The sequence below is a fragment of the Perna viridis genome, chromosome 13, assembly GCF_037379345.1.
Source record: "Perna viridis isolate PV_CMFRI_1.1 ecotype Kerala chromosome 13, ASM3737934v1, whole genome shotgun sequence".
NCBI lineage: Eukaryota > Metazoa > Mollusca > Bivalvia > Mytilida > Mytilidae > Perna > Perna viridis.
In genome coordinates, this window is record NC_142457.1 from 15,246,909 (window position 1) to 15,274,659 (window position 27,751).

General features: G+C 32.0%; 2 protein-coding genes across 3 annotated transcripts; one reads left to right on the forward strand and one right to left on the reverse strand.

Moving 5' to 3' along the window:
* Window positions 1-1,576: 1,576 nt before the first annotated feature.
* On the forward strand, window positions 1,577-20,361 carry LOC148599715 (RNA-binding region-containing protein 3-like). 2 transcript variants are annotated; one of them, XM_088557547.1, is made up of 14 exons: window positions 1,577-1,711; window positions 3,371-3,509; window positions 4,846-4,893; window positions 5,449-5,642; window positions 6,119-6,230; window positions 8,047-8,115; window positions 9,202-9,311; window positions 9,995-10,227; window positions 11,246-11,331; window positions 13,719-13,824; window positions 14,764-14,858; window positions 16,057-16,115; window positions 18,675-18,807; window positions 19,949-20,361. In XM_088557547.1, the coding sequence occupies exons 2-14, from the start codon at window positions 3,381-3,383 to the stop codon at window positions 19,997-19,999; spliced, it is 1,425 nt and encodes a 474-aa protein (XP_088413673.1). In that variant the 5' UTR covers window positions 1,577-1,711; window positions 3,371-3,380; the 3' UTR covers window positions 20,000-20,361. The 2 variants fall into 2 exon arrangements, with proteins under 2 accessions (XP_088413673.1, XP_088413674.1); XM_088557548.1 differs by lacking the exon at window positions 1,577-1,711 and adding an exon at window positions 1,764-1,903 and having other exon boundaries at window positions 19,949-20,147.
* A 333-nt stretch (window positions 20,362-20,694) lies between these two features.
* On the reverse strand, window positions 20,695-27,183 carry LOC148599716 (uncharacterized). The gene is made up of 4 exons (XM_088557549.1): window positions 26,942-27,183; window positions 23,977-24,110; window positions 23,116-23,185; window positions 20,695-22,724 (listed from the first exon to the last, which is right to left on the reverse strand). Exons 1-4 carry the CDS (start codon window positions 27,032-27,034, stop codon window positions 22,698-22,700), a joined length of 324 nt encoding a protein of 107 aa, XP_088413675.1. The 5' UTR covers window positions 27,035-27,183; the 3' UTR covers window positions 20,695-22,697.
* Between the last annotated feature and the right edge of the window lie 568 nt (window positions 27,184-27,751).

Below are 27,751 nucleotides of genomic sequence, written 5' to 3' on the forward strand. Positions count from 1 at the left end.
CCAAAAAAGAAAATAACCCACAAAAAGAAATTGTCAGTGGTTACAGACCAACTAAGATCTAAAGACTAAAGATCAATAAAACAAAACGTTTACATAGGAAATCTAAAACAATTTCAAGATTGAAAAGCAGATACAAACAGATGAAAAAATCACTGCAGTCAGACCAGATCAGATATGTGGCCGAATACTTAAAGAAACAAAAAAATATATTTGTAAACCAAAAATCAATAAAAACTCACACCATACCTACAGACTGGAAACATGCAAACGTCTATCCAGCATTCAAAAAAGATATACAAACATGATGTTATAATCTACCGCCCAATATCCCTTACATGTATACTCTGTAAAGTAATGGAACATGTCATAGCTAGCCAAGTAATAGAACATCTTGAAACGAACAATATACTATATGATTTACAACATGGTTTTCAATCCAAACGCTCTTGTGAAACTCAATTAATCTCATTCCTACAAGATCTTGCATAAGAAAATGACCAAAACATAGACTGATGTCACTGTGATTGACTCTGCCAAAGTATTTGACAAAGTCCCTCACAACAGTCTATTATATAAGCTTAAACATTTATGGTATAGAAGACAATACTTTAAAATGGACTGGTGATTTCCTACATGATTGCACACAAACAGCTATGCTTGATGGTGAACAATCAGAAAAAAATATTGCGGTAACATCAGGAGTACCGCAGAGCACTGTGCCTGGCCCTATATTATTCCTAATATATATTAATGACTTCCCAGAATACTTACAACACAGTGCATTACGACTCTTTGCAGATGATAACATCATCAAGTTAAATTAAATTTAAATTTCTTCAGACGCAATCTCAAAATACCATAGAAAACAGTAAAAGAAAGAGCATATATGTCACTATTACGACCCAAGCTTGAATACAGCGCCTGCGTTTGGGACCCACATACTAAAGAAACAAATCAACCAAATAGAGACGGTCCAAAGCAGAGCAGCTCGGTTCACTTGTAACAGATAACACCAGTTCTGTTTCAGACATGCTAGAACATCTGCAATGGCCAACATTACAGCTTATGTGTATTCAGACGAGACTTGTAGTATTTTATAAGATTATTCACCTTCAACTGGCAATATATCAAACAAATCTACTTGTACCATCTGACAATAGAACCAGAAATAAACATCTCTACCATTACAAACAAATTCACAAAAAGAAAGAACACTTATAAATTTTCATATTATCCATATACCATCATACCGTGGAACATGCTACCAACATCTGCAGTTCTTTGGACTACTTTTATTAGCACTTATATTTCCTTATACAGTTTCTATGGGGCCTACAGAAAGATTTACAATAAAAACTGTTTGGTATTAAGAAATGCATGAATCACCCTTTATGAATATTTTCTGTCATAGCAAATATCATTTCTCCGCAACTATTACATAACATTTTTGGTTCCCGTGATCACTCTCTGTCATTCTAACACATAAATACAACCCGGGTGCTTTATGTTTCTCCTCGGACGCTTATCATTGTCAAGGGCGCTCTCGGACGTGTCCGGATGTTTTTTAGTAAGACCCATTTTATAAGCATATCTTATCTGGGTTGATGTGGCGCATACATTTCTAAGTGAAAGTAGACCCAAGTGGAAACTGCACTGCCAGGCAGCTCTAGATCTCTCTACTTGAAATATAGAGTGTTTAAGTTTTCGAAAGGTAAAATATTCATGTTTAAAAGTTTCCACTAATGGGAATGAAGCTATATTGGCATGGCAAGAATAATACCCGTTCGGTCAGAGGAAATAAAAGAACCGATATTAGTAGGATAACAGAGGTTTAAAAAGTCTTCAAATACTGAAGTTCGACGCACCGCAATATAATACGGCTATATGTGGTTTCATTTTTCAGGTAAATCATTCTACTTTTAAATAAAAACTGTTGTTCAAATGTATTGTGGTAATAATTGTAAAATTTTGCGTTTTATTAGGACACCCTGTTTTCCTCCACTTATCATGCTGTTAAAATGCAGTTTTAATTACATGAAAGAAAACATAAAAAAAAATGTTAATGATCTAAGTGTGTCTGTCAAGGTAGGCATTGAGGATTACATGAAGCTATAATTTTGAATTTTGCAGATTGTATTTTTATGCTAATTTTAGCCAATTTTCATCAATTATATGAAAGTCATGCATGTTTATCAACCACAGTGGGTTTAAATGTATAGATTATGTAACCAGGAAACCTTTTGAATGAACTTCCAGTTCCATGTAATGATAGCTAGAAAGTATTTTTGATTAGTAAACCAAAAGGTCAATATTGGCGGTACAAGCTACCTCATAAATGCATAATTTATAATCTACCATACATTGTGGCCAGTCAATAACTAGTGTGCTTAGTCAAGATTAGATAACACTTCTGTTCTTGCATTTTTCCTAATGATATGTTGTGTACTATTTATTCTGCTGGGATTGTTTTGTTTACGATGTAGTTTGCAAGAAATCTTCAATATAATTTTGTATAAAAATTTGTGTTCTTGTTTGGATATCCAGTTATTTTTTTCAAGTGAGATTTATAAGACTTTGGATAAATCTGAATATGATACATTTTAATTCCAGATTAAAATAGTCAATGAACTTTCGATATCTAGTACGAAGACTAGTATACTAAATTTGAGAGATGATTTTATTGGGGGTGGTAACAAATCTTAGTCAATAAACATTTAGGCATTTAGATTTATCAAAGGATCATTTCGATCAGATTTGCAAGATTATGTGGAAGTGTAGTGTATAGGGTAGAAAAATCAAAATTTTGAACAGATTTGAAGGATTCCACATGGGCAGGTAATTTATCAAGCACTGTTTGCAGAAGCTGGGTTACAAAAATTTATCCTTAGAATTATTATGGTATGGTGCGCACTAGTGAAATAGAAAGTCTGGTTGATGAATGAAGACTAAGAGCAAATAAATGTATTTTTATAAGGTGATTTAATTTTGAAGTTTGGAAAGCCAGTACATAGTAGGACCTTACTACTAGGTTCAGCTAGTAAAGAGGTAGCAAGGAGTTTGTGCTCGTTCACAATTTCACTTTCTGAAAATTTAGTCAGTTGGAATATCAATTGCAGTTTCTCAGCCAATCTCAGGATCAACGTTGATTCTGAGCATTGCTGGGATTTGCCGAGGATGTACCAATTATTAGAATATAGGTGGACTCGTAATTTCTTTTTGTAGAATTTCAATATAAAATTTATGCTAAATAACAACAACATTTTTTTAGCTTAGTCACCAGGAATAAAAAAAAATCCTTGCTGAGTTAATTCAATTTGTATTTTATTCAGAAATAGGGCTTGTTACGTTTATACTGTTTTTTATATTTCAGCTGTTCAAACATGGGTACAGTTGAAAACATATTGTTTGTAAGACATCTACCATCTGAGTTAACTGCTGATGACAGAGAAGAATTCCTGAAGTTTTTTGGAGCACAGAAAGTTAGAATAATGGGTTCAACTGGACCAATGGTATTTTTCTATTTTTTTTTAATTTCAAAAGCCAGATTTTAGATGTATCATATGGTATAGTACTGTTTGTCCTTACACAGATCATGTAGGTCATTCAGTAACTTGATTAACTCAAAAAGAGTGAGAGAATTATTTTTGTTTAAGGGTTTTAAAGTCATTTGGCTATGAACACACAAAATTGGTGGGTTAGGTGGTTCATGTATATTTTTTTTAAATGTGCAACAGATAGATACATGTAATTACTTGAGGAATTCAAGTTTCAAAAATGTTTCAATTTATTAAAATTTTAAACAAGTCATCTGTACATTAATACATACAGTCTATGAGAAAACCACAGACAGTTGTTTATGTACAATAGGAACATATACGTTAAATTTAAAGAAAACAGCTTTCAAGTGACTGCACATACATTTTGTACTTAGCAATGATTGCCGTTTTATTATTCTCATACAAGCAGAACCAGGTATTTGCTCTCTGTTTGTAGTATAGACGATTATAGTGTTATTAAATAGGTATTTTCATATTACAGGTAACCGAAACCCAATTCCACTGTACAAATACTTTATACAGGATTAACATGAAAATACCAATTTTATGACACATTTATTAATTAATAAGTTTAAATACTGTATAGAAAATCATCTTTCAACTGTCGTTTTTTGCAGAAAAAAAATACTGGTCTTTATATGAATTTCAGTTGTCTTCAGGGGCTGATCCAGGATTTGAGTTTAGGGGGCGTTAATTGAATTAAATGCCATGCAAAGCAAGGCAAAAAAATATTATGGGGTGAAACTTGTGGTAAAAAATTTTTTTCTTACCAATTTAGAGAGGGCGTACGCCCGGTATGCCAGTCCTTGGATCCGCGCCTGGTCTTTATACAGAATTTACTGGTCTAAAGTTAATAAGGATTTAACTTTGTCTACTAGAAGTTGAATTTCTGTATTAAGACCAACTAAACTCCATATTAAGACCAGTAAACTCTGTGTAAAGATGTTTTTTTTTTGGCATTAAACAACAGTTGAAAGATGATTCTTTATAAACCAGTCAATTCTGTTGTCTTTAAACAAATTAGTTACTAAAATTCATTATTTTCACTTACCCCCATAAAATTTCTTTACAATTTGTGGCTAAAGACCTGCATGAGGTCATTTTGTTCTGATATCTTAGCAGGCCAATAAGTACCAGTACATACATGTATGTGAGGAAAATAAATGCAGCACTTTCACATAAAAATTTGTTTGATCACTAATAGAATGTTTTTAGGAGTTTTACATTTAACCTTCAGAAGTACTGAATGAGCCTTCTCAGAGGTAATTAACTATTTTTTTCTTTTCAGAAACACACTGCATTTGCCCATTTTGCAAATAATGAAACTGCCACAAAGGTAAAAATGAGTCTTTTATGTTACATGTATCTTAAAGGTTTTTAAAAAGATGTTCTTAAATCCAGCTGCATTTCATCACAACATTTTTTCTAAGAGGAAGAAGTTTAGTGAGGGAATTACTTGATATATAATTGAGTACTGTGAAATTACTTTTGGAAAGTCATGGGTATATATATGTAGATATCCTTGGGTCCATCTGTCTGTCCATCCATCACATCTTTTAAAGTTTTTGGAGGGAAACTATTTTAAATGGAATTCCCTTAACCACTAAACCAAAGTTGCCTAAACTTTTTAATACTAAGTATGTATAGAATTTTAGATTGATTGAGATTTGTAGTAACACATTTTCGCATTAAAAAGTGTAACTAAGAAAAAAATGGAGTGACTATCTTAAAAAATTTGGAAATTGTGAAGCCATCCTTTAGGTACTGTAATACATATTTTGGTATAAGAATGCAAGATCTGCTTTCTATTTTAACAGATTGTCATTTCATTAGGGCTTCCTTATTTTTTATCATTAAACATTCTTTAACTTTGGTATTATTCAACTTTCAGGCAATGAAAAGACTGCACCAGTTCGAGCTTCTTGGACATAGGCTTGTTGTCGAGTATGCCAGAGAAACAGAGCACAAACTGTTCCCCTCCTTATTAGAAGATCCCAAACCAAAAACAGGACCAGATAAGAAAGAAAAAGTTCATGTCCATGTTCAGAATTTGCCCTCTGAGGACTCGGTGTTTAAAAAGTGGAGGTAATTCAAGTTCATGTTACATACTGGGGTTGTCAGACTATAAGACAGAAAACCTGACCACAAACCATAGTGGTGCACTGTGTTGGGAAAGATGCCATGTTCCTCGCACGTTAAAGAACCCTGCTGTGGTATTCGATTGGAGTAGGAACCTTTGCACTCCACCACAGGAGGCTAAATTGCCCATCCCTCCCTTTTTCTAGTGTCAATCAAAATTTGTTAGCCCTATTATCCTTGTGTCCCATCCCTTTTTTCATTTAATGTTTCATTTTATCATCCATTTCATGTTCATCGCCTGGATATTTCAGTATTAATAAGCATGGTAAAGAATTATGGCATATTGTGTTACTATGAAACTAAACTAATCAGTTTCCTATACCATGAAAATTAATACGTGTACCAATGAATATATTGTTTTAACAGAAATTGTGGCAATTAAAATTCATGAAAGTAAGAATTTTTCTCGGATTTTTATTTAGTATTGATTACCCACGGAATCCAAAGCTGTGCTATTTATATCCTCCACCAACAGTCAGCATATTGACGAATATAGCCAATGCCTTAGCTGCTTGTCCTAAGTTTTACGTGCAAGTAAGTGCATTTGTACACAAAACCATATTTAGACTGATACTGTGTATAGCAAGTAATGTTTGTGGGATGCTAATTCTTGTGTATTTTAGCAGTCTGTCTAAAAATGCACTAATAAATCCATCTAAACATATACTATGGGCTTATGTACATGTACATAGTGCACCTGTCATAAGCATCCATCAAAATTTTAAATGCACCTTTTTGTCTCATAATTGCTAAATTTTACACCTGACAAAATAACCCACAATACTTAAATATTATTGCGTAAGGTTTTCCATATTGGCGAGACCAATAACTCGGCCAATATGGAAAACCATACGTAATTATCCTTTTATTGACTAAATAATTCAATATGTAGTTTAACCAAGCCAATATGTCGTATTGGATGGATAAAAGCTGTATTTGACAACTAAATTCTGTATTGGCCCACTTTCGTATTTTGTATTGTATTGGCAGTTTTAATCATATTTTGTCTAATATTGGAAGGTTAGTCAATAATATAGGGTTATTAAATGGTTATTTTCATATTAATCCTGTATTATTGGCTTCGCCTCGGGCCAATACAAGTGATCTCAACCCAATACGACTGTACGAGGACATAATACAGGATTAATATGAAAATAACCATTTTATGATCCCTTTATTAACTGATGACTTAAAATAACAGGAGTTATCTGTACAAACCTTTAAATACAGCTCAGTATGACATATTTCCTAGTGAAGACTGTAACACTCCAGATCTCTTGATGCATTTATTCACCCCAACTGTTCTTTTCTATATAGATCTATATTAATATACCAAGTTTGCTGATACCTTCTCAAATTAGGTTTTTAATGCATTCTTTAGCTTTTCCCACGAATTTTATTAATGTGTAGATCATTATACAGTTTTGATTTTTTGTGTGTTAATGTGTTTTTTTTTTCACATATAGAACTTAGCCATAAAGTGATCCCTTTATGAAACATACATGTAGATCAATTAAATGTATGAAAAAAAGACATTTTTTTTTTAAAATTGTCAAGGAATTGACTGAAAAAAAAAACAAAGGACAAATCTACATGGTAAATCAGATTTTTTTCGAACAAATAAATCTGAACAATAACAATTAACATATTACAATTAACGTTCATTGTTAAAATACATGTATTTAAATTTCTTCATTTGAAGAACTTGAGAACAAGAACTCCTGTGAATTTGCTAAGAGTAACAAATTAAATTGAGTTCAACAACTTTTCAGGTTGCTGTTTATATATTGTCATCATTTGGTCTTTTCCCACCAGCACGGAAAATGTTTAAATTGATAACTCCTCCATTAATGGTAGCGCCACAAAAAAGGGAAAACGGATTACTTTCCTTTTTTTTTTATACAGGGCCAGAATTAATTCAGGGCATGTGCCCTGTATTAAATTAATACAGGGCAATTGCCCTGTATAAATTATGGTTGCTAAAACCTCCTGTTGTATTAAAGGGGCAATTTACATTGTATTTTAAGTCATCAGTTAATAAAGTGTTATATATCAAGATTACAGGTTACATGCACAAGTGAGATGCAGAAAAATAAACTGCAGGCTATATTTCTTATTTATATTGAAAGAAAGTACAGTCTTGAGAAAATCTTGTCACTTCATTCAATTAATTTGAATGTTAATATGAATCAGCAGAATTAAGTGTGGTTATCAGAAAAATTAAATTAGCATTTTAATGTATATGTACAAATCTGCAATAATTAATTCAAACAACAATTTCCTGAATTTTCAAAAAAAAAATTACATGGAATAATTTGAGGATTTAATTGTTATATTTTTATTTTATCAGGTATTACATTTAATGAACAAGATGAACTTACCTGCTCCATTTGGTGCTGTTACCCCCAATCCCCCAATAGTATGTATATTACAAGTATAGTGTGCAAAAGTTTATCCTATTAGTGTAGTGGTAAATGGTTATCCCCTCACCAAAGAAGTTGTGAAGGGATATAGCAATGCTACCATATGTCTATCTTTTAGTTCTTACTTTTCTCACGTCATTGGTCTCACTATCCACTTCTAAGGTTTCTACTACTCTACATGCTAAAATAGTAATTTTCAAAGTTTCACTGTGAATTGCCAGGACAAATGATGTACTAATGGTACAAATCCTTGCTTTCAAAATCATGATACTAATAGTATAATGATCGAAGAAGTTTTTTCACAGAATTTACGTGAATAAATAATACTGAAAATACACATTTTTACCTTTTTTCTACTAACTGATAGTATAGAGGCAAATTGTTCATACATGTAAACAAATTTATACACATTTGTAGTTAATTACAAATATGAGTTTAAAGTACACATTTTCAGCTTTATTTTGACTACTTTTGATCAACAGATTATGCACTAACAATCCATAGATCTAGGTTCAGTGTGTTCTTGGTGCCACATATAGGGGTGGCCATTTGACCTGGAAGTGGTAAGTGAGACTAAAGTTGCTTGATGTGCACTATTGAATCAATACCAAATTCTACAGATTTTGATGAAACTTGACAGTTACCAAGAAAATCTAGAACCCAGTTGATTTCCACTAACATCTCATATTTTTAATCATCTGTATTTTTCTATACGACCACAAACATTGTTTTTGTCATATAATGTAATCACCCTATCATTGTAGTGTTTGGCATCTGTTAACTTGGTTTACGATGACTTATGTTAAGCTAATCCCATTTATGAAATTTTAACACATAGTTCCTAGGGACATGGTGGAGGGCCGTATAGTTTATGCAGGGTTTTTGTTGTTGTTATTGTTTACATGAATAGCCTAATGTTTATGTTTTATGAGTTCATTGTAAAGTTTTATTTTTGTAGGAAATGCAGGTTTAATTAGTGAGTCTGATGTTGATGATAGAAGTTCCCCTTTTTTTTTTAGCCTATGCAGGAAACCCTTGCAATTAATGTGACTGATTTTGATGTTGAAAGTTTGTATTTTTAGCCAATGCAGGAAACTCCTGTCATTAATGAGCCAGATAACGTTGAAACACAGGAAATGGAAGTCTCAAGTACTGAGGAATCAGAAATAGAAAGTGAAGGAGAATCTCAAAAGTATGTATTACACCTCCATAAACATGTATTGTTCTATTCCCACTTACAAGATTTGGATTATTTATGCACACACACATTTTAACTACCTGATCCACGAATTGTTACCACAATCTAGTGATATATACATGTATAGAACTTCATGTAGCTGTTAGATTCCTAAGATTCTTAGATTCCTTTTGGAAACAATGATTTGTTCATGAACAAAACTGGGTAGGGTTAAATAATGCTGGAGTGGGCAGTTAGAGAAATCTTTTAGTAAGATAATTGTATAAGGCACTGACCATTTTTATACTGGGGTGGGGGGGGGTGGCTAGGATTTTTACTCAGCTATGGACAGAAAAAAATATCATGATTTAATATTCCCTCCATTACTTTCAAATATGAATTTTAACTTCTACTGCTGTTTAAAAAAAATAATGCGCTTGCAGAAAAAAAAATTTCTAACTCAAAATTCAATCCCCTACCCCCTAGAAGAAAATGGTATGTGTCTTATATCTTACATGTAATTGGTAAAATCTGTGTTCACTGACTGTATGTACCTGTAGCTCAGTTTCAAACTGACCACTGGGACAAGAACTGATAAAAACAAGCACCCAAATGACGATCCTGTTTTCTCTATAACTGTACATAGCTTGATTTCGAACTTATCATTTTTCATTGAGCACATGAATGACTTTACTTAGAGCAAATACTGAAGAAAAACATAGACCAAAAAGACGGATGAGAAAAACTCCCAAGCTGCCAAGCAAGAAACCTCGACTCCTTCAGAACATTCAGATCCCTCCCTATCCTACTCAACCTGTTCTGGAAGCCAGTGCTGTGTTTGAGAATGTACAACAACCACACTCTAAGAAGATTGAATTGAGAATACCTGATGCAATAACACAAGAAAATACAGAACAGATAAAAGATCAAGGTTAATACATTTAAATACTTTCATTCTATAGATAGCAGTGACTTATTGAACGTTCTCTGTGTAAAAAAAATTCAATATTTCACATTGTGAAATAATTATGGTAATATCTCTCTCAAACTCTCTCCCACCAAATCATCACAACATGAATATCAGTCATTTATAGACTTGTTATTGTTATTATTGTACCATAATATTAGTCATCAGTCTTTAATTAGTCGTGAGTGATAACATAATAGAAGATAGCATAGTGACATCATATTTTAAGACAAATTTTAATATTTACGACTTTTTTATCAAATGAATATCAATTCGCAGATCACAAAATTTTCAATTTATGTTCAAAATTGCAATGAATTATTAACCAAACCTATATACACGTAAACAGGATAATCAATTGGTTATCATAAATAACCAGATATGCCAAACTAGAATCACTCATGCCAGGAATGCTGACTTGTTAAATCTAGGCATTCTTCATGACTGTAAATTCTTTTGTGATTCTGTTATCTGCAAATCTATGCATAGTCACATATATAATTTGTTCATTCACTGTATTGAGCATGCTTAAACTGGTTATTCATACCCAAAAGTTGCAAATAACAGTAAATTATTGTAACTTTGAATTCATTTTTCTGCATCCTCTGAAATTTCTAAGGTAAGCAATATGCCAATTCTTCTTCAATAGACCATAAACTATGTGCCCAGATCGTCAAATTCAGCATGCTTTTGTCTGAGCATGATTCATTATTTTGCCCGATTCTTACAGATTCCAGCACTTAAAATCTGGAAACCTATTAATTTTTCAAGGACATATCTTCATTGTGATGAGATGATACAGTATGGAACTGAAATAAAGGTTATTTTGAAAAGGGAATGATTCAATTTGGAATACAGATCATGATTTAAGTGGAAAGATTGGGAATGTTGAGACTGATTTTGTGGAGAATAAATTGAAAGTTTACCTTAAACTAAGTGCTTTAGAGTTAATTAAGTTTTGTTTTTCTTATCATGCATATAGAGCGTACTGAAGACAAGCAGGATAAAACTGGTGAAGAGGACAAACCAACTGAGGGAGGGTTTGGAAAAATTGAACCTTCAGCAAAGGTATGTTTTTTTGTTTTTTTTTAAATAAAGGTTATTGCTTATTTTTTTACATGTATAGTGAAACTTCTTCAAACCATCCACTGCTGGGACAAGAAAAAATGGCCTGTTTATAGGGGTGGCCGGTTTTATGAAAAATAGCAATGCATCGTAAGAGTTGTTCCCCTTTATGTGTTTTATAACCCTATACATTGTCAGTTTGCTGGTCGAGACATGTTTGATGCCAATTAAAAACTAGGCCTTGTTATTTCATTTTAAAGCATGCATCATTTGTAAATGGTTTGATAAAAATCAAACAGTACTGCTGAAAAATAATGTTCATAGTTTAGAAAGAATATGTATTAAAGATCAAAAGGCTATTGATGGTAATTAATCATTCGTTCTGTTTTATTAAACTACCTTTCAACAAAAGTAACAATTTCACCTGTTCTTTGTTTTGTCTTGGGTACAGATCACATTAAATCACACTATTAAGTGACCCCGATTGCCTGATGTGTGTTACACACCAATTAACACTCATTCAGTGACAAAAGGTGATGTGTGGATTAAACTGTTTGTTTAAATGACGTCCAGTACAATCAGCATCTGTTCACTGATGAAATGTAAACTGGTCAGTGAATGAATAATTAGTTACATAATCATTTACTGTTTTGCCGACACATTTATTACAGGTGAACCACAACTGGTTGGCTGGAATTGAGAGGTTGTTTTTACTTGAATTATGTATGTAATACTATGAAAAACCGGCCGATGTACGGTTTTTTGGGGGGTGGCCGGTCTATTGAAGACTAAACTCACAGGTTTTAAGGTATATCGACTGGGATTTTTTAAAACAGCTAGTTTGAAGGGAAGACCAGTTTTTTAGGGACCAGTTTGGAGAGGTTTCACTGTGTTATAAACATTTTATCAGTTGCTATCTCAAGCCATTACCTTATGTTTTCACAGAGAGCCTATTAATTTACTTAACTGGAAGTAGTAACGAATATCGTATATCTTAATTCTACTCAATTTTCACGTCTTCTGACCACTAGAGACTCAGTAGATGATTGGTATAAATGTCATCAAAAAAGTTCATTTGCCTATGACATTTTGCACATTTTGGTAGTAGCAAAGAATAAGTTATACATAAAAGGACAAAAATTTTTGGAATTTGCATTAGATTTCACAAAAAGTCATAAATCTAATAAGTTTGTGAGTGATACCATAACAACAGGAAATAGCATAGTGACATCATGTCTAAGACAAATTTTACACTCACGACTTTTTGTGAAATTTACTTCAGAAGCTTACAAAACATTTCATGTCAAACTACATATCTACACTGTCAATAGTTTAATTTTCAACTTTCAAGCCTCACATTTTGAAATTTAAAAAAAATTAACCATCTTGAGTGTGGAAATGGCATAACACTGTGGTTGCAGGGTAAAGTTCTACATGTAGTTGTATTTGTAAGTAAAACTAGCAAAATTTTGAGTTGTGAATGCCTAGATTTAATGAGTGAGCAGAACTTGTTCTACGAACAAGTTAAATACCCAAGCGTTCTTGGCACGAGTGATAATATTTTGGTTATTCACAATAACCAATTAGGTCCGGGTGATAAAAGAATAGGCCTGCAGCAGTGCTAAGCTTGTCGTATAAGGCGACTAAATAGTGCTCAGAAACCTAGCCGGGGGCTAGGCACTCTGCCCACAGAGCAACTGGGATGTGTGCCCCAGGAGGTGGAATGGGGTACCCCTGGCATGTTACATGCTGGGGTTGTCAGGCTATAATACGGAAAGCCTGACCGCAAACCATAGTGGTGCACCGTGTTGGGAAAGATGCCACGTTCCTCGCACGTTAAAAGAACCCTGCTGTGGTATTCAATAGGAGTAGGAACCTTTGCGCTCCGCCACAGGAGGCTAAATTGCCCGATTTTACCCATCCCCCCTTTTTCCAGTGGCAATCAAAATTTGTCGACCCTATTATCCTTGTGACCCATCCTTTTTTTTTTATTTCATGTTCATTATATCATCCATTTCATGTTCATTGTCTGAATATAGCTGAAATATTGCTGCTCGGACATTAAACCCCAACAAACAAACAAACAAACATGGTAACTAATTGAATATCCTATGTATTATGTAGATTTTCTTCATAATTTATCAATATTTTCAATATGAAATTTGAATTCTGTGATTGGCGGATTGATTTTGAAGTTGTGTCGTTTTGGCAGGAGAAAGCGCAAGAGTGAAATTACCGAATTTATTTCACATTTTGAATTAACGAAATTTATTACACTGGGAACATTTGATAAAACACTGCTATCTATATAATAATCACACTGGGAATATTAGATAAATTACTGTTACAGGTATCTATATAGTTAATGTCATTCTTATATGCTAATTTAGGTATCAACGGTGATTGAGATGAAGGACTCAGATCTCCCGTACATTGTAGACCAAAAACAGTTCCTTTCTACAGAAGAAATTTTGAATAATAGAATAAGCAAACATGGTAATGCCTATAAATGGTTCAAATTGATGGTGATTGGAGGTCCAGGACCCTCAATTTCTGACCAAGGCCAAAATATAAATTGTGTTTGTTTCCCAATAGGGCTATGTGAAAAAAATGTCTCTGGTAGGCCAGAACACATTGAATTTTTCTCACAAGACAAATGTACTGCATCTTGATTTTAATGTGTTTGTTGTACCCCTAAATATAAAGTGCTCTGCCCGCAAGGGCATACCTTTTTATGGAATAGCCCTTACCCTACCTACATATAAAATTTGGCCCAATCCAAATAATTTTACTGCCGTTCTTTGACAAGATTTTTCTTATTTTCGAAGCAACATTTTTCACTTCTTTGATGATGGTTTTTTACAGAATCGGATAAACTTTGTTGACAAAATATTTTCCCTACCTACATACTTACCTAAATCTGGGATTTAGGGTCAGACAAGAGGAAACAAGCATTATTTTAAGTGTGGTCCAAGGAAATTTGAAATTGTATTTCCTTAGTCATTAACCTATCAATTCTTTTAATTGACACTTTATTGAGGATTTTTTATTTTCTTCAAGTGAACCTTTGATTTAAAACTTAGGAAAGTCAAGGACCTTTCTTTTTTTAAAGTAAATTGAACCCCTGTAATGTCTTTTTATTACAAATGTGGAAGCTATTGCAATATTTTAATGTTGACGAAATTTGACTAAATTATAATTGTAATGGATTTGTCTCCCTTTAAAATTAGAGTATAGAAAATAGTCCTTTGAACTCATGGTGAAACTTTATATTATTTAGCATTCTAAACAACATATTTTAAAAAGAAATGTGATCTTTTGGCTCACAAATCAACGTCTGCATGTTTTTTGCTTGATAACTACTGAAGGGGGAGGGTTATTTACTATAAATATAGGGAAAAATCAGGTAAAAATATTTCTTTAATTGATTTTCAGATTGGAAGAAATATCCTGTGTTCAAAAGATATGATTCTGGTGAAAGAACAAAAAGACTATATCTCAAAAATGTACACAAAAATGTTGATGAACAGGTATGAAATGTCAATATTTGTAGTAAATGATGATTTTTTTCATTGTTTAACACTACCCTAATTGCCTGGTTTAGTTTGTAGGGGATTATTTTAAGGCTTCAACGTTGGAAAATTCACATATTCCTTAAGCTGTGTCAAAGCCCAGGAAACTTAACTTTCTCAGCTTAAAGTAACAGTGTAGCCAGACCTGTTGATTTGAAATTATTTCTTCTTTCAGTGTCTTCCTTTGTAAAAGACCTTTGATTGGCCATCATGATACAAAATATGTAAATGAGGGGACCTATTAACTACCATAATGCAATGTTTGCCTTCTTGTCTTTTGCAAACAGTATAAATGAGCAAGGTATACTAGTGACTATATTCTGAAATTGATTGATTATGGTTTAAAATGTTATTTCAAGAATTTCAGGAAAAGAACAATTTACAAATCTAACTTGCTTTGCTTTGTACTAGTTCAATATGCTGAGCCAGATTATATTTCGCTAGCTCACAGAGGCAACAGTCTGCAGGTAGGCATGCCACCCCACTCAAAAACATTATTCTGACTCTGAACTGAACCAACCTGCCGTCACTCTATCCCCTTAATTACCATATGCTTGGTGAACAAGCAGTGACTACCAATTTTAGAGTCCTTCGTCTGACTTGGCCATGATTGAACCCACAACTGCCCATACTTAAGGCAAGCACGCTACCCTGAGACCACCAAGGCTGGAGACATCTTGGTTTTGATTGTTTACATACTTATCTCTGTTTGTTTGTATATTGTATTTACAATGCTGTATTTGATAATTATTGATTTTTTTTTATAAAATGGGATTGTGAAAATTTATCTCTTCACCCTTGTCTGCCACTAATACTTTCAGTGCAAATTAAGGAGGTAGACTTAGGGTAAGGGACACTACTCTTGAAGTCAGTGACATGTTTGTATCATATTCAGTTTCACCAAAAATTTATCAAACTTTCATTTGAAACAGAGTGAAATCAATCCAAGTTACTTTGATGCTTACATGTGAATGATGTAAAATACTGAATGCAAACGCTGCAATGATTTTCAGGAATTGTGTCTTTTACCTTAGTTCTACTTCCTTAAAGTAGCAACCACATGTTAGACATTATTACATGACCTAAGGTAGAAAATTTCAAAATTTCACAAGTAATAATGAGTAATTTAGTATTCTAATGAATATTCATTTTGCAGGACTTAGTTAATATTTATGGTAATTTTATCAATTGGGAATCAGAGACAGAAAAAGATATGTGAGTATGCTATCTATAGAACAAAAGTATTTAAATGTATATATACCTTGATCTTTTATCTGTTCTGTATTTTCCTGTGTTATTGCATCAGGTATTCTCAATTCAATCTTCTTAGACTGTGGTTGTTGTACATTCTCAAACACAGCACTGGCTTCCACTTTATCTAATTCACTTATTACTTTTGTGCATCAGGCTAAACTGAAAAAAAATAATTAATAATGCTCAGAAAAAACAAGTGAATATTACAATGTTGGCAGATAGTTTATGGTCTATTGAAGACACATTGACTGGTCCTTCCTTTTAAGGTATCAGTCTTGTATTACATATTCCTGAGCAGTGTACATCAAAACATGGAGGCTAAAAAATATAGTGTGCTTTCTTTTTGCCTTTCTTTTTTTTGTTTCTTGACAAATGATCATCATTTTTCATCAAAAGTACAGTGTAAATATCAAGCTATGACACAAAAAACTTGTTTTTGAGGAAAAACAGTTTTTTCATGAAAAATAATGCTTCAGTAAAGGGGTTTATTTTATGAACTCAAAATAAAATTGAAAGTAGAAGAAGTCTGTTTTTAGTTTGACCTGTTCTGGTGTACCAAAGTTCGTGCCTTTTTTTTCTAAAATAGACCTAGAAATTATTTTTGATATTCCCTTAGTGGAAAAATGTGGTCAAAAATTAGATTGAAACTCCTGGTCTATTTAAAAAAAAAATCATGAAAAATTAACGTTTACTATAGAAGCCTATAGGGCAAAGAATACAAGACTGAGACCTTAAAATTTTGAAAGAATGCAGTAGTGCAAGTTACAATAGAATGAAAGGGGATATTGAGTTATCTCCCTTTGATGATAAAACTGCAATGCATTTCATATAATTCATACCTCAAATTTCTGACCCTTAAAAATGAAAGGAATACCATTTCTGTATTTCAGAAAGCATTTTGAATAAGATTTCATGAAACGACTTGAGTGTTTGTTTGTTTGTTTGGTTTTTTTTTTTCACTATGATCCACCCACTGCCTGGTTCTTACAAAGAAGAGCCTTAAAAAGAACAATACTTTGAAATTTTTATGTTCAATATTTCCTGTCAAATTTCAGTTGACATCATCAATGAAATTTAAAAAAGAAAGGAAACAAAGAATGCAAAGAGAAAGTATATAATATTGTTGAGACATTAGGCTACTTTAAAATGTGAAATGATTTATGCAGAATTTTAAGACTGCAACTTGCTGTAATTTATTGGCATTGAAATAAAGGTGACCTAACTTTTCATTTACTGTAATAAAATCTGGGCTATTATACTTTATAGCAGTTGTCATTTTGTTTTCATGAAAAAGGAACTACCGGTAAGAGGCTGTCCATGTAAAAATATGGGTGGTACTACATAATATTTTTTCCCACTGAAATTTTTCTTCCAATGTAATATTAATATCATCTATTGGTCAAACAGTATTAAGAATTTTTAAATCAATAATTAATGGCTCAGGAAAATGATTTTTAAAGTTTCCTAATAAATCCACCAAATTTTACATTGAAGAGTAATCTCTCTTATGCAATGAGTTTCAATGCTTTCTATATACTGGTAATTTATTGCTCATCAATTATGTTTGAGAACAAAATTTGCTATGTGCCAACCACTGCCTGTTTTTCGCATGGATACCGTCTTGAAATTAAGTGATTTTAAATTTCATTCCTTGATTTTTTTTTATGGATCCACTTAGGCAGTATATTTTTAGTAAGCTTTTGATTTTTGCACTGCCACTAATCCTGGCATATTTACCGGTTGTGAAAAAATTTCAATCACAGAGGTACTCACTATAAGGCAGCATTGTACATTCATGTAGTTTTTAAAATGAATTTGGAGAAGTTTTTATTAGTTAAGAAATTATGCACACTATACATGAATTCTAAAATGCAAATATTTACATTTCTAATACGACGTCTTCATATCGTCAAACAGTATATGTCGGTACAACCCCACCTTTAGCACTTGCGTACTGTTTCTTTTATTTCGCTGACAAAACACTCATTTAAAAACGTTACACGATGATTTAATGGCTGAGAGGTTATCTAATTGAAATCAATTATATAAATACAAATATTTAACAAATACGATGACATAAATATATAAATTTAATCCAACTTCCATATGGGGGAGGTTAAACAGAACAGCCGTTATTTTGGCTACGCCTAGGGAAATTTTTGTCACAAAAATTACCGTATTTGTCATATTAGAAAAGAATTGATTCGTGAAGGGGGTAGATTTGTACTTATTTTAACATGGGTTTGGCATTTATATTCTCATTTAACACATCGCTGTCCCTTGGTGTTATATAATTGAATATAAATGCTATACCCATGTTAAAATGAGTACAAATCTATCCCCTCCACGAATTATTTCTTAAATAATATGTATATAGATGTGCTGAGAAAAAAATGTTATTTATAGATAAACTCTAGGGGACTTTGATGGATCACTTAAAACCAGGAAAAATAAAAGCCTCTTGATTCATTTTGTTGTAAATTTAGATTTTAACTTTTATTATGATTTTCCCTTTACTAGGTTTGATATCAGATTGATGAGAGAAGGGAGAATGAAAGGACAGTGTTTTATTACCTTCCCGACAGAAGAGTCAGCAGAACAAGCCCTCAATGCTACCAATGGTTATGTCTTCCATGAAAAACCTATAGCTGTTGTATCCTTGTTTTAAGAGCAGCAATTCATTCTATTGTGATATTGTCTTTTCCGAACCCCGGGCACCTCCAGGTCTAGGAGGTGTAGTGAGGTGACACTTCAGAGGTGCCTTTGGTTAATTTATGTAGAACCCCGAAATCTTAATCAAAATCTGTCACAGCTGTCTTCTTCATTTAGAAAAAAATCTTCAATGATCTTTTGAACAGATAATCCAAAGCGTTTTAAATATTAATTTCTATATTGGAAGATATTTACGGTTGGAAAATAACAGAATTTTCTATCTCAGCAGGGTTCCTTCAATTAACCAATCAAATTAAAGTGTGGCGTCACACCAAAAATGAGAATTTGCAGGGACAAGACTCTTAAGTTTTTGGTATATAGATAATTGTGTTATTTTTTAAGGAAATTTTCAGTGGGTAAACCCATTTTTTTTTTTGCATCATCATTGAAATTGAAGATATCTAGTACTTCATGAGCAACAATGTTTAGAATCATTTTGCTATAAATTCTAAATCAACAAAATCAGACCTAAATATTTGTTAAGTCTGATGCAACCATTTTTTGTAATGTTGAATTTTATTTCTTTTCAAAGTATATATTTTGTGGTTGAAGCACTCAATTTATTACACAAACTAAGATTTTCATAAGATATTTTAGGAGATAGACCTAGGGTAAGGGACATAACTTGTGAAGTCAGAGATATGTTTGTATCATATTCAATTTCAACAAGGCCTATCAAGATTACGTTTGAAACAGAATAAAATGAATCCAGGTTTATTAGGCGCTTACATTTGATTGATGTAAAATGCTGAATACAAACGTTCCAATGATTTGTAAGAGTTGTGTCCCTTACCCTAGGTCTACCTCTTTAAGTGTTTGTTTATAGAATCTCGTTACATGTATTGCATATACTGTATAGCAGGTAATTTTCCATGGTGCTAAATTTGGTGTATCTTAGCTGTTGTCTGAAAGCACAAAAATACATTTGGCAAAATATTACTCTGGGCTTAAGAACTTGGTGCACCACTTAGGATCCCCTGAAAAATATGTTGTATACCCTTTAACTTCATAACTGCAAAGTTTTACATAACCATACGGTATTTCTGCATAAATGTTTCTGTTGTATCCTTAACTTCACTTAGCAATATGCCAGATCTGCCAAAGCAAAGGAGTCAGACAAACAAAAATCCTGATGTACCTGGTTACCTGAACTTAAGGAGTGAATGATGAAAAGAAGCATTTTGAACTCTGCCTCAGTCATGAAAAATGAGACTATTCTCTATCATTGTATGAGCTGTTGCAGACTGAACAGAAAGTTGAGTGTAGAGTTAATGAGTACCATTTTATTTGTTACATGTTACATGGCAATGGACCGAGTATGAATGATGAAGCAATACTGTTATTTGAAATCAAATGGATAAAACCAGGGAAAAGTTTGCTGATAATTTTGAACATAAAGCTGCAAGTCAATTTACTGAAACTTAAATAAATATTTTTAAAGTACTGACCTGTGCAAAAGTTGTTGCAATAAAATCTAAAAAATACTTTTAACATGTTTAAAGAATGTTTTTATATCCAATATAGCAAGTTGAAAAATTTCCTGAAATTTTTTTTTTTTTTTTGCTTAAGCTTTTTTTTTCATAACACCAGAATTTAACTGCTGGCGGTAGCTTTAGTAATTTCAGTGGACTTCTACACAACCCTTGGGGACAGAATTTTTAAGGGGATTTTTAGTTCTTCGAAAACAAAAAATCAGGGCATAACATTAACAGCACATAAAGAACATCACACCTCCCCCCCCCCAAAAAAAAAAAAAAATAAATAAATAAATCTTTGTCCAAAGGGCCTGTGGACTGAAAATCGGTTTAAATTAATAAAAACAATTGCGCAATTGGAAAGGATTTAATTAGGCAAAACTTGAGCAAGTTTAGCAAGCAAGAATTATTGCATATATTCTACTTACAGGTACACATCAGAATAAATAATACAGAAAAATACAAACTCAATCATTCAATAATTAGAAGGAAAAAATCATTACCTAAAAGTGGCTAAAAATAACAATACAGATGACCTATAAATTTATAAATCATTAAAATACAACCCACACAATTCATAATTCACCTTGATTTAATGGGGCAATGTGTAACAGTATGTTGAAATCAATAATGAAGGGGGAAAAACAGCATTTTCTATGAAATCTTTGAATGATAAATCTACAAGTATTTTATTCACTTTAGAAGAATAGTAGACTGTGCATGTAGATGTATGTTCAAATATAACTCTTAAGATTCATAAATTTAATGCACACTAAATCTGAAAATTTTTGCAGTGTTTTCATTTCCTGGTTTTGCCCCTAAAAAACAATGCAGGCAATCGAGCAACATCTTACATTTCTAACAAGGGAGATAAATCTTGTGGTGTTACTAAATACTCATTTTTTTTTTTTCAATACATATTTTGTATCTCACTGGGGAAAGAAGGAATATTTTATTGGTACGACCAAACAATAAAATACTATATTTGATGTACATAATATGCAAAATATTGGTACTGTTTTGCTGATTTTTGAAATTGATACAGTTGGAGCAATACCAACCATACTGCAACCTAGGTCTATGATCTCTAATAAAAAAGAAATATAAAAAATAATAACATTAAGAAAGACTTCAATATAAATATGACAAACAAAAAGATCACACAATCACAGACTTAAAATAGAAACAATTACATAACAAACATTGACCAAAATGTACACTTAGAACAATATGAATACATGAGATGTTGTGAATATCGCCCTCCCCTTTCAAAAAAAATGTAAATACCACATTTACCCAACCTACATATTCAATTTCAGCCAAATTAAATGAAACTTTATTTGCGTATTTTTTTATTATTTATTACAGTCCAATAATTATAAGACAGTCAATGTTCAAATACATGTACAAAAATTAAGACCAATTTGATATTTGAATTACCATGTTACTAAAATTTGTGTCTAACTAATAAAAAAAAAAGCTTTCTTGTAGACTGTTTTTTAAATTCTTGAACAAGTGGACAGTGCTACATAAAATATCAATGATTCCTAATTTTAATGGATGACTATTACCAATCCAAATTTTCCAAATGAACTCCCATTTATTGTGACGTTTTCCCCTATTCATATTCTTAAAAATAAATAGCTATAACATTTATCTAATACTGGTGTAGAATGCCTATAATACTGATTGTAAATCATGATTAAAAAATGTGTGCCATCACAGGTTATTCACTGAGCGAGGCTCTTGCAATGACTAATTTTTTTGAACAAAATAAAGTGATTTCAATATTCCACATTTTTCCTTGGAAATCAATCATATTTTATTATTATAAAAGAAAATGATGTTAGTGACTCAGTGCTTTCTATCTTTTTATCAAATGGAAATTGTTATGAAATACATTCTTATAAATGTATTTTATAGGAATAAAATTTGCTTTTATCCAAATGTATTGTAAACTCCAAAAAATTCTTGTCGAAAAAAAAAATGTAAAATTTGACGAGACACCGCCTCTGTGTAAAAATATGAAAATATTTATATATTTATAAAAAATGTTGATATGCAATTCTCAATTTTCTCAAAGCATAGTAAAGTCAAATGCATTAATAATAAGAAAAGAATAAAAAACAAATCACCTATAAAAAAGGGTAGATCAGTTGTTAGAATTAGAGAGAATTTGTGAAATAACCCATACCATTTGTTTCTTTAATAATAATCATTTAATCATAAACATTTTCAGAATGTGCAAATGTGGTTACATATACAAAAGTGCAGTAAGAAATTTCTTGTATAAATGTCTTTTGATTATCCCAACCAATCATGTTGATATTCTCTGCTGTGACATGACCCATCTTTCCTACCACTGGCTAACATAATCTTTAGACTGAAAAAAAAATGGTTAGATCATGACACAACATGAAACCAAGCAATTGTTTTAAAAGACTTTATGAAAAACTAACATATCCTACAAGAAAACGAGACCTATAGTTCCCTATAACCATATACAAAACATGTATATTTTATTAGGAATATGAATCTTTGTTCAAAGTACATGTATAAAATAATATATGTAAGCTATATTTATGAAAAATGTAGATAATATTATACTTTTTCAAGTAATAGCTGCAAGCCCATACATGTAGCTCTGAAAGTTGCTCTTTCACCAAATACAAAAAGAACCCCTTCAGGGCTACCTGTTCCCTGCTATCTCAGTTATTGATAATTGATGGCCATTAATTTCAATATAGTACATAAATTCAAGGGAGATAACTTACGCTGTATCTATTTTTCAATTTTGCTGAATACTCATATAACTGTTGTTGTCTAGCTTCCTCTCTTCTTTTCCTACAAATAATAACCAAACAAGATGTTACTCAACTGTCAAATAAACAGAAAACTGCAATCAGACATTTTGAATACAAAAACAAAAGTTTTAGTTGTAAATTTCTGAATGGATAACGAGCTTCGCAAAAGTAACTTGTTACTCCAACTGCTTGTCGAACTTTGTTCTCATGGGCAAAGGTGGACACAATATTATTTTTTGACACACTTAAACAAAGGGACTTAAAGTTCATTTTGGCAAGAACAAATGGTATGGACAATATACACTGTAGCACACAAATTAAATTGCAATTAAAAAGAGGTGAAAAAAGTATCCAAAAAAAATAGCAGAATTCCCTCTTAAATGAAAAAAAATATGTTTGAATAACAGAATCAAATCCACATGTTTAATTTCATGATACTATGAATCTTTTACACTTAAATTTGTTTGCTTTAGACAGGCATTCCAGTGATTGACAAAAACTAAAAATTTAAGACTAAGCCATATTTAAACAATACTGGATTAATCAATGGGCCAATCTAAGGAAAATAAGTAATGGGACATTTTAGCTGGAATGTGATACAAAAGTAAAACCTACAACATATAGTGATGTAATGTGGTGTAAAAATAAGCTTTATAATCTATTTTACATGTAATAGGGTCAGATTGTAAAATTCAGATGAGTACATTGTACCAAAAGCACATAAAATTTTCTTTTGAGCCAATATGGCAAAGAAAACACACTATTCTGAATTTCTTACCATTAAAAGCTTACCACCATCAATTAAAGCTTTCTAACATTATTTTCACTTGCCTGTCAATAGATTGAGGGTCATGGCCAGCTGGTTCATCAGGAGGACTTCCACATTTACGGTAATGTTCCACTTGTAAATCATATGTGTTATCCCCCTTTGTATTGTAAGAATTTTCATTGTTGGCTAAGGTATCCTAGAATTAAAGGAAAAAGTAACCTTAAAAAATAAACTTCATGTAGCTTAGCATTTCCTATGATAATATTGAAAGTAAAACAAAAATATGATATATATGTACATGTGCGTTTCTACTACAAATATTTCTATTGTAATAAATTTTTATAGTAGATTTCCATTTACTTGCTTCTACATCATGTGTTACTCTCTCATGCTACACTCCTTGAGACGTTCACTACATGTAGTCCTTATCATTCATGCATTTACACATCGTTTTACGTTCGTTTAAATGCAAGAAGCGCTTGGAGCGTTCATCTAAACGCACAATAGAAGCGTTAGTTTATCGTGCATTTGGTGTGCATTTAGCGTTCATTTAGGTATCGTGTATTAATGACAAAGATAAGCCCTTGCACACATCAATGAAGCAGTTATGGTCTCACTAACCACTTCCGGGTCAAATGGCCATCCCCCTATGTAGTACCAAAAACACACTGAACCTAGACATATGCATTGTAAGTGCATTATTTGTGTGTATTATGATTAAAAGTAGTCAAAATGAAGCTGAGAATGTGTACTTTAAAATCATATATGTAATTAACTACAAAAGTGTATGAATATTGTTTACATGTGTGAGTAATTTGCCTCCATGCTGTCAGTTAGCAGAACAGGTAAAAATGTGGATCTTCAGTATTATTTATTCAAGTAAATTTTGTGAAGAATTTCTACTATCATCGTACCATTAGCATAATGATTTTGGAAGCCTTGATTTCCAAGCTTCGCAACGGTATGCAACTTTAAGATGTCATTTGTCCTGGGAATTCACAGTGAGACTTTGAAAATTACTTTTTTAACATGTAAAGTAATGGAAACTTTAGAAGTGGTTAGTGAGATCATAAATTAAATTATGGCATATTTCAGAGAAATGCATAATTTGAGGAAAATTGCCTTTCCTGGTCATTAATTCCATTTTCCCATAAAATCAGTATAGTGATATTGGTAATCTGGCTATATTTTAAGAGGTGCATTGTGCATGGTATTTTAAAAAACAACATAGCAACAAGATTATCAGTAACAGTGACTCATAAATTGACGTCATCCATGAAATACACATCGTCACTGCTTGGGATATTCAAAGTACTGAAATAGTCACACAGCACAGACTTAGAATCACACAGTAATAAAATAGGTATGATATAAATTGTTGAAATCTGTTCTTTTTTCATAATGATAAATGATATTTGCTATTACAACTTCTTGAATTATCATATGTATCACTTTGGTGTGACAAGTTAGTTAACATCGTATTTTTTTAGTAATTTAGGGAAAATATCACTGAGGGGAATGACATAAAAATGACCATTTCTTTGTAGTCCTATGTCTGATTTTGATAGTTTTGGTCTTATTAGACTCACAATACCACAAGCTTTCATAAAATGTAAAAAAAGAAAAACATAAAAACTCATAAAATGTTTTTAAGGTCTCACTAACCACTTCCGGGTCAAATGGCCACCCCCCCTATGTAGTACCAAAAACACACTGAACCTAGACATATGCATTGTAAGTGCATTATTTGTGTGTATTATGATTAAAAGTAGTCAAAATGAAGCTGAGAATGTGTACTTTAAGATCATATATGTAATTAACTACAAAAGTGTATGAATATTGTTTACATGTGTGAGTAATTTGCCTCCATGCTGTCAGTTAGCAGAACAGGTAAAAATGTGGATCTTCAGTATTATTTATTCAAGTAAATTTTGTGAAGAATTTCTACTATCATCGTACCATTAGCATAATGATTTTGGAAGCCTTGTTTTCCAAGCTTCACAACGGTATGCAACTTTAAGATGTCATTTGTCCTGGGAATTCACAGTGAGACTTTGAAAATTACTTTTTTAACATGTAAAGTAATGGAAACTTTAGAAGTGGTTAGTGAGACCTATAGGGTCTTCACACATTTTATCAAGTACATGTGTGTCTTTGTTTAGGTATGTAAAACTGAATGCATGTACATGTACAGCTTTAAGTCCACACAAGTTAAAAAAAAAGAATAATTTATATCTAAAAATGCTTAATGTGAATGGTTCTTAATTGAGGATTATTGATCACACCTAAGACTTATTTACATTTAAATAATGGACTACCTAATTTTCCCAACTTGTTAAAGGATTAATCAAATATTTATATCCCTCCAATATGGATTATTGATAATCAATGGTGGTTTAAAGGTTTTTCCCTAACATTGAGTGCAGTTAAAATATTTGTTATAATGTCATTGGGAAGATATTAAGAAGCCCCCACCCCCCAATGATACACATGTATCAAGGTTGTCACATGTGCACTAATGCAACTGTACAAATTATAGAATAGTCTGAAATTGAAAGTATTTCTGGTATCAAAAGTGAGTTTTTGAGTAAGTAAAAGTCCTATCTAAACACTGTAACAATAGAAAACTAAATTCATCAATAAAATTTAATTTACTGTGTAGTGTACAAAATTACTGTATATTATAAATAGCAGTACAACATAGACAAAATGTGGGTTCAATGAATACTCTGTAATCGAAGGGTTGATTAAACTAATGTGTTCATACTCTTTATGTGGTTTTTCTAGCTGGATTGCAATTGTCAATCAGTCTTCAATCGTTCTCTGTATACAGAACAGAACAAGTCAAGTCAAGTAAACTATATTTAAAATTGATATATCAAACAAGAAGCATAAGCTCTGTAGAGTTTTAAAATCGACATAACGTTAACAAAACATATTTTTATTGTAAATTTGACGCCCAATCATGTAGCTTCAAAATTATTGAAGTATTGACAAATAAAATGCAACTGCATGCCCACTGCCTACCTTTAAATAATCAGTTTGGATGTATGCAAATCTGTCCGCTCTCATTTGTCTCCTTCTGGCTTCATTGTGTTCAGCTATGCCTGATGCTGCCATCCTCACTCACAGAAAAAAAAATATGGCGGGAAATAAACCAAAAATAACGAAGCAAGTTGAGTTGTATTTGCAAAGTTCTAGATCACTAGTCTTAGAGAATACAGATACGGTCTAAATATGTACCTGGCAATGTTACAAATTATCAATTATTGAAAGTAAATCGAAAGATTACAAAGTGTGAAATCCGTTGCCTAGCACGCTCAAGTACGACCTTTTGACCTCATTAATTGCCAAGGTCTTTTTTACCTTTATTGTGAAGAGTCTGGTATGTCTGAGTACCAAATTATTCCTGTTCATGTCTTCACCCTTGGTCTTTTTGTATTATGTCAATAAAAAAGAAAACTTCTGAAAACAAGATGATTTAAATTGATTGTGTATACTTTCATTTTACGACTGTTTATTACATAAAATACAAAAAATAGTTATATAAACGGAATGTTTTTCTCCGTCATGGAAACTGTAAATAAACTGGTCAGCGTTACTAAAGAGCTTGAAATCAGTGTGACATATAATGACCGCAAAATTAAGATAAAGAATATTACACTACAACGATATAATGTTAATATTCATCTTTTTTTTTTTTGTTGTATTTATTTATTTTTTTCTATTTTCTTTTTTGCCCTTTATTTTTTTTTTTCATTGTTTAAAAAAATACGATTTTAAAATTCTCCCTGGTGTAAGTAAAAAAGATTATCAAATATCTAATGATAACTCACA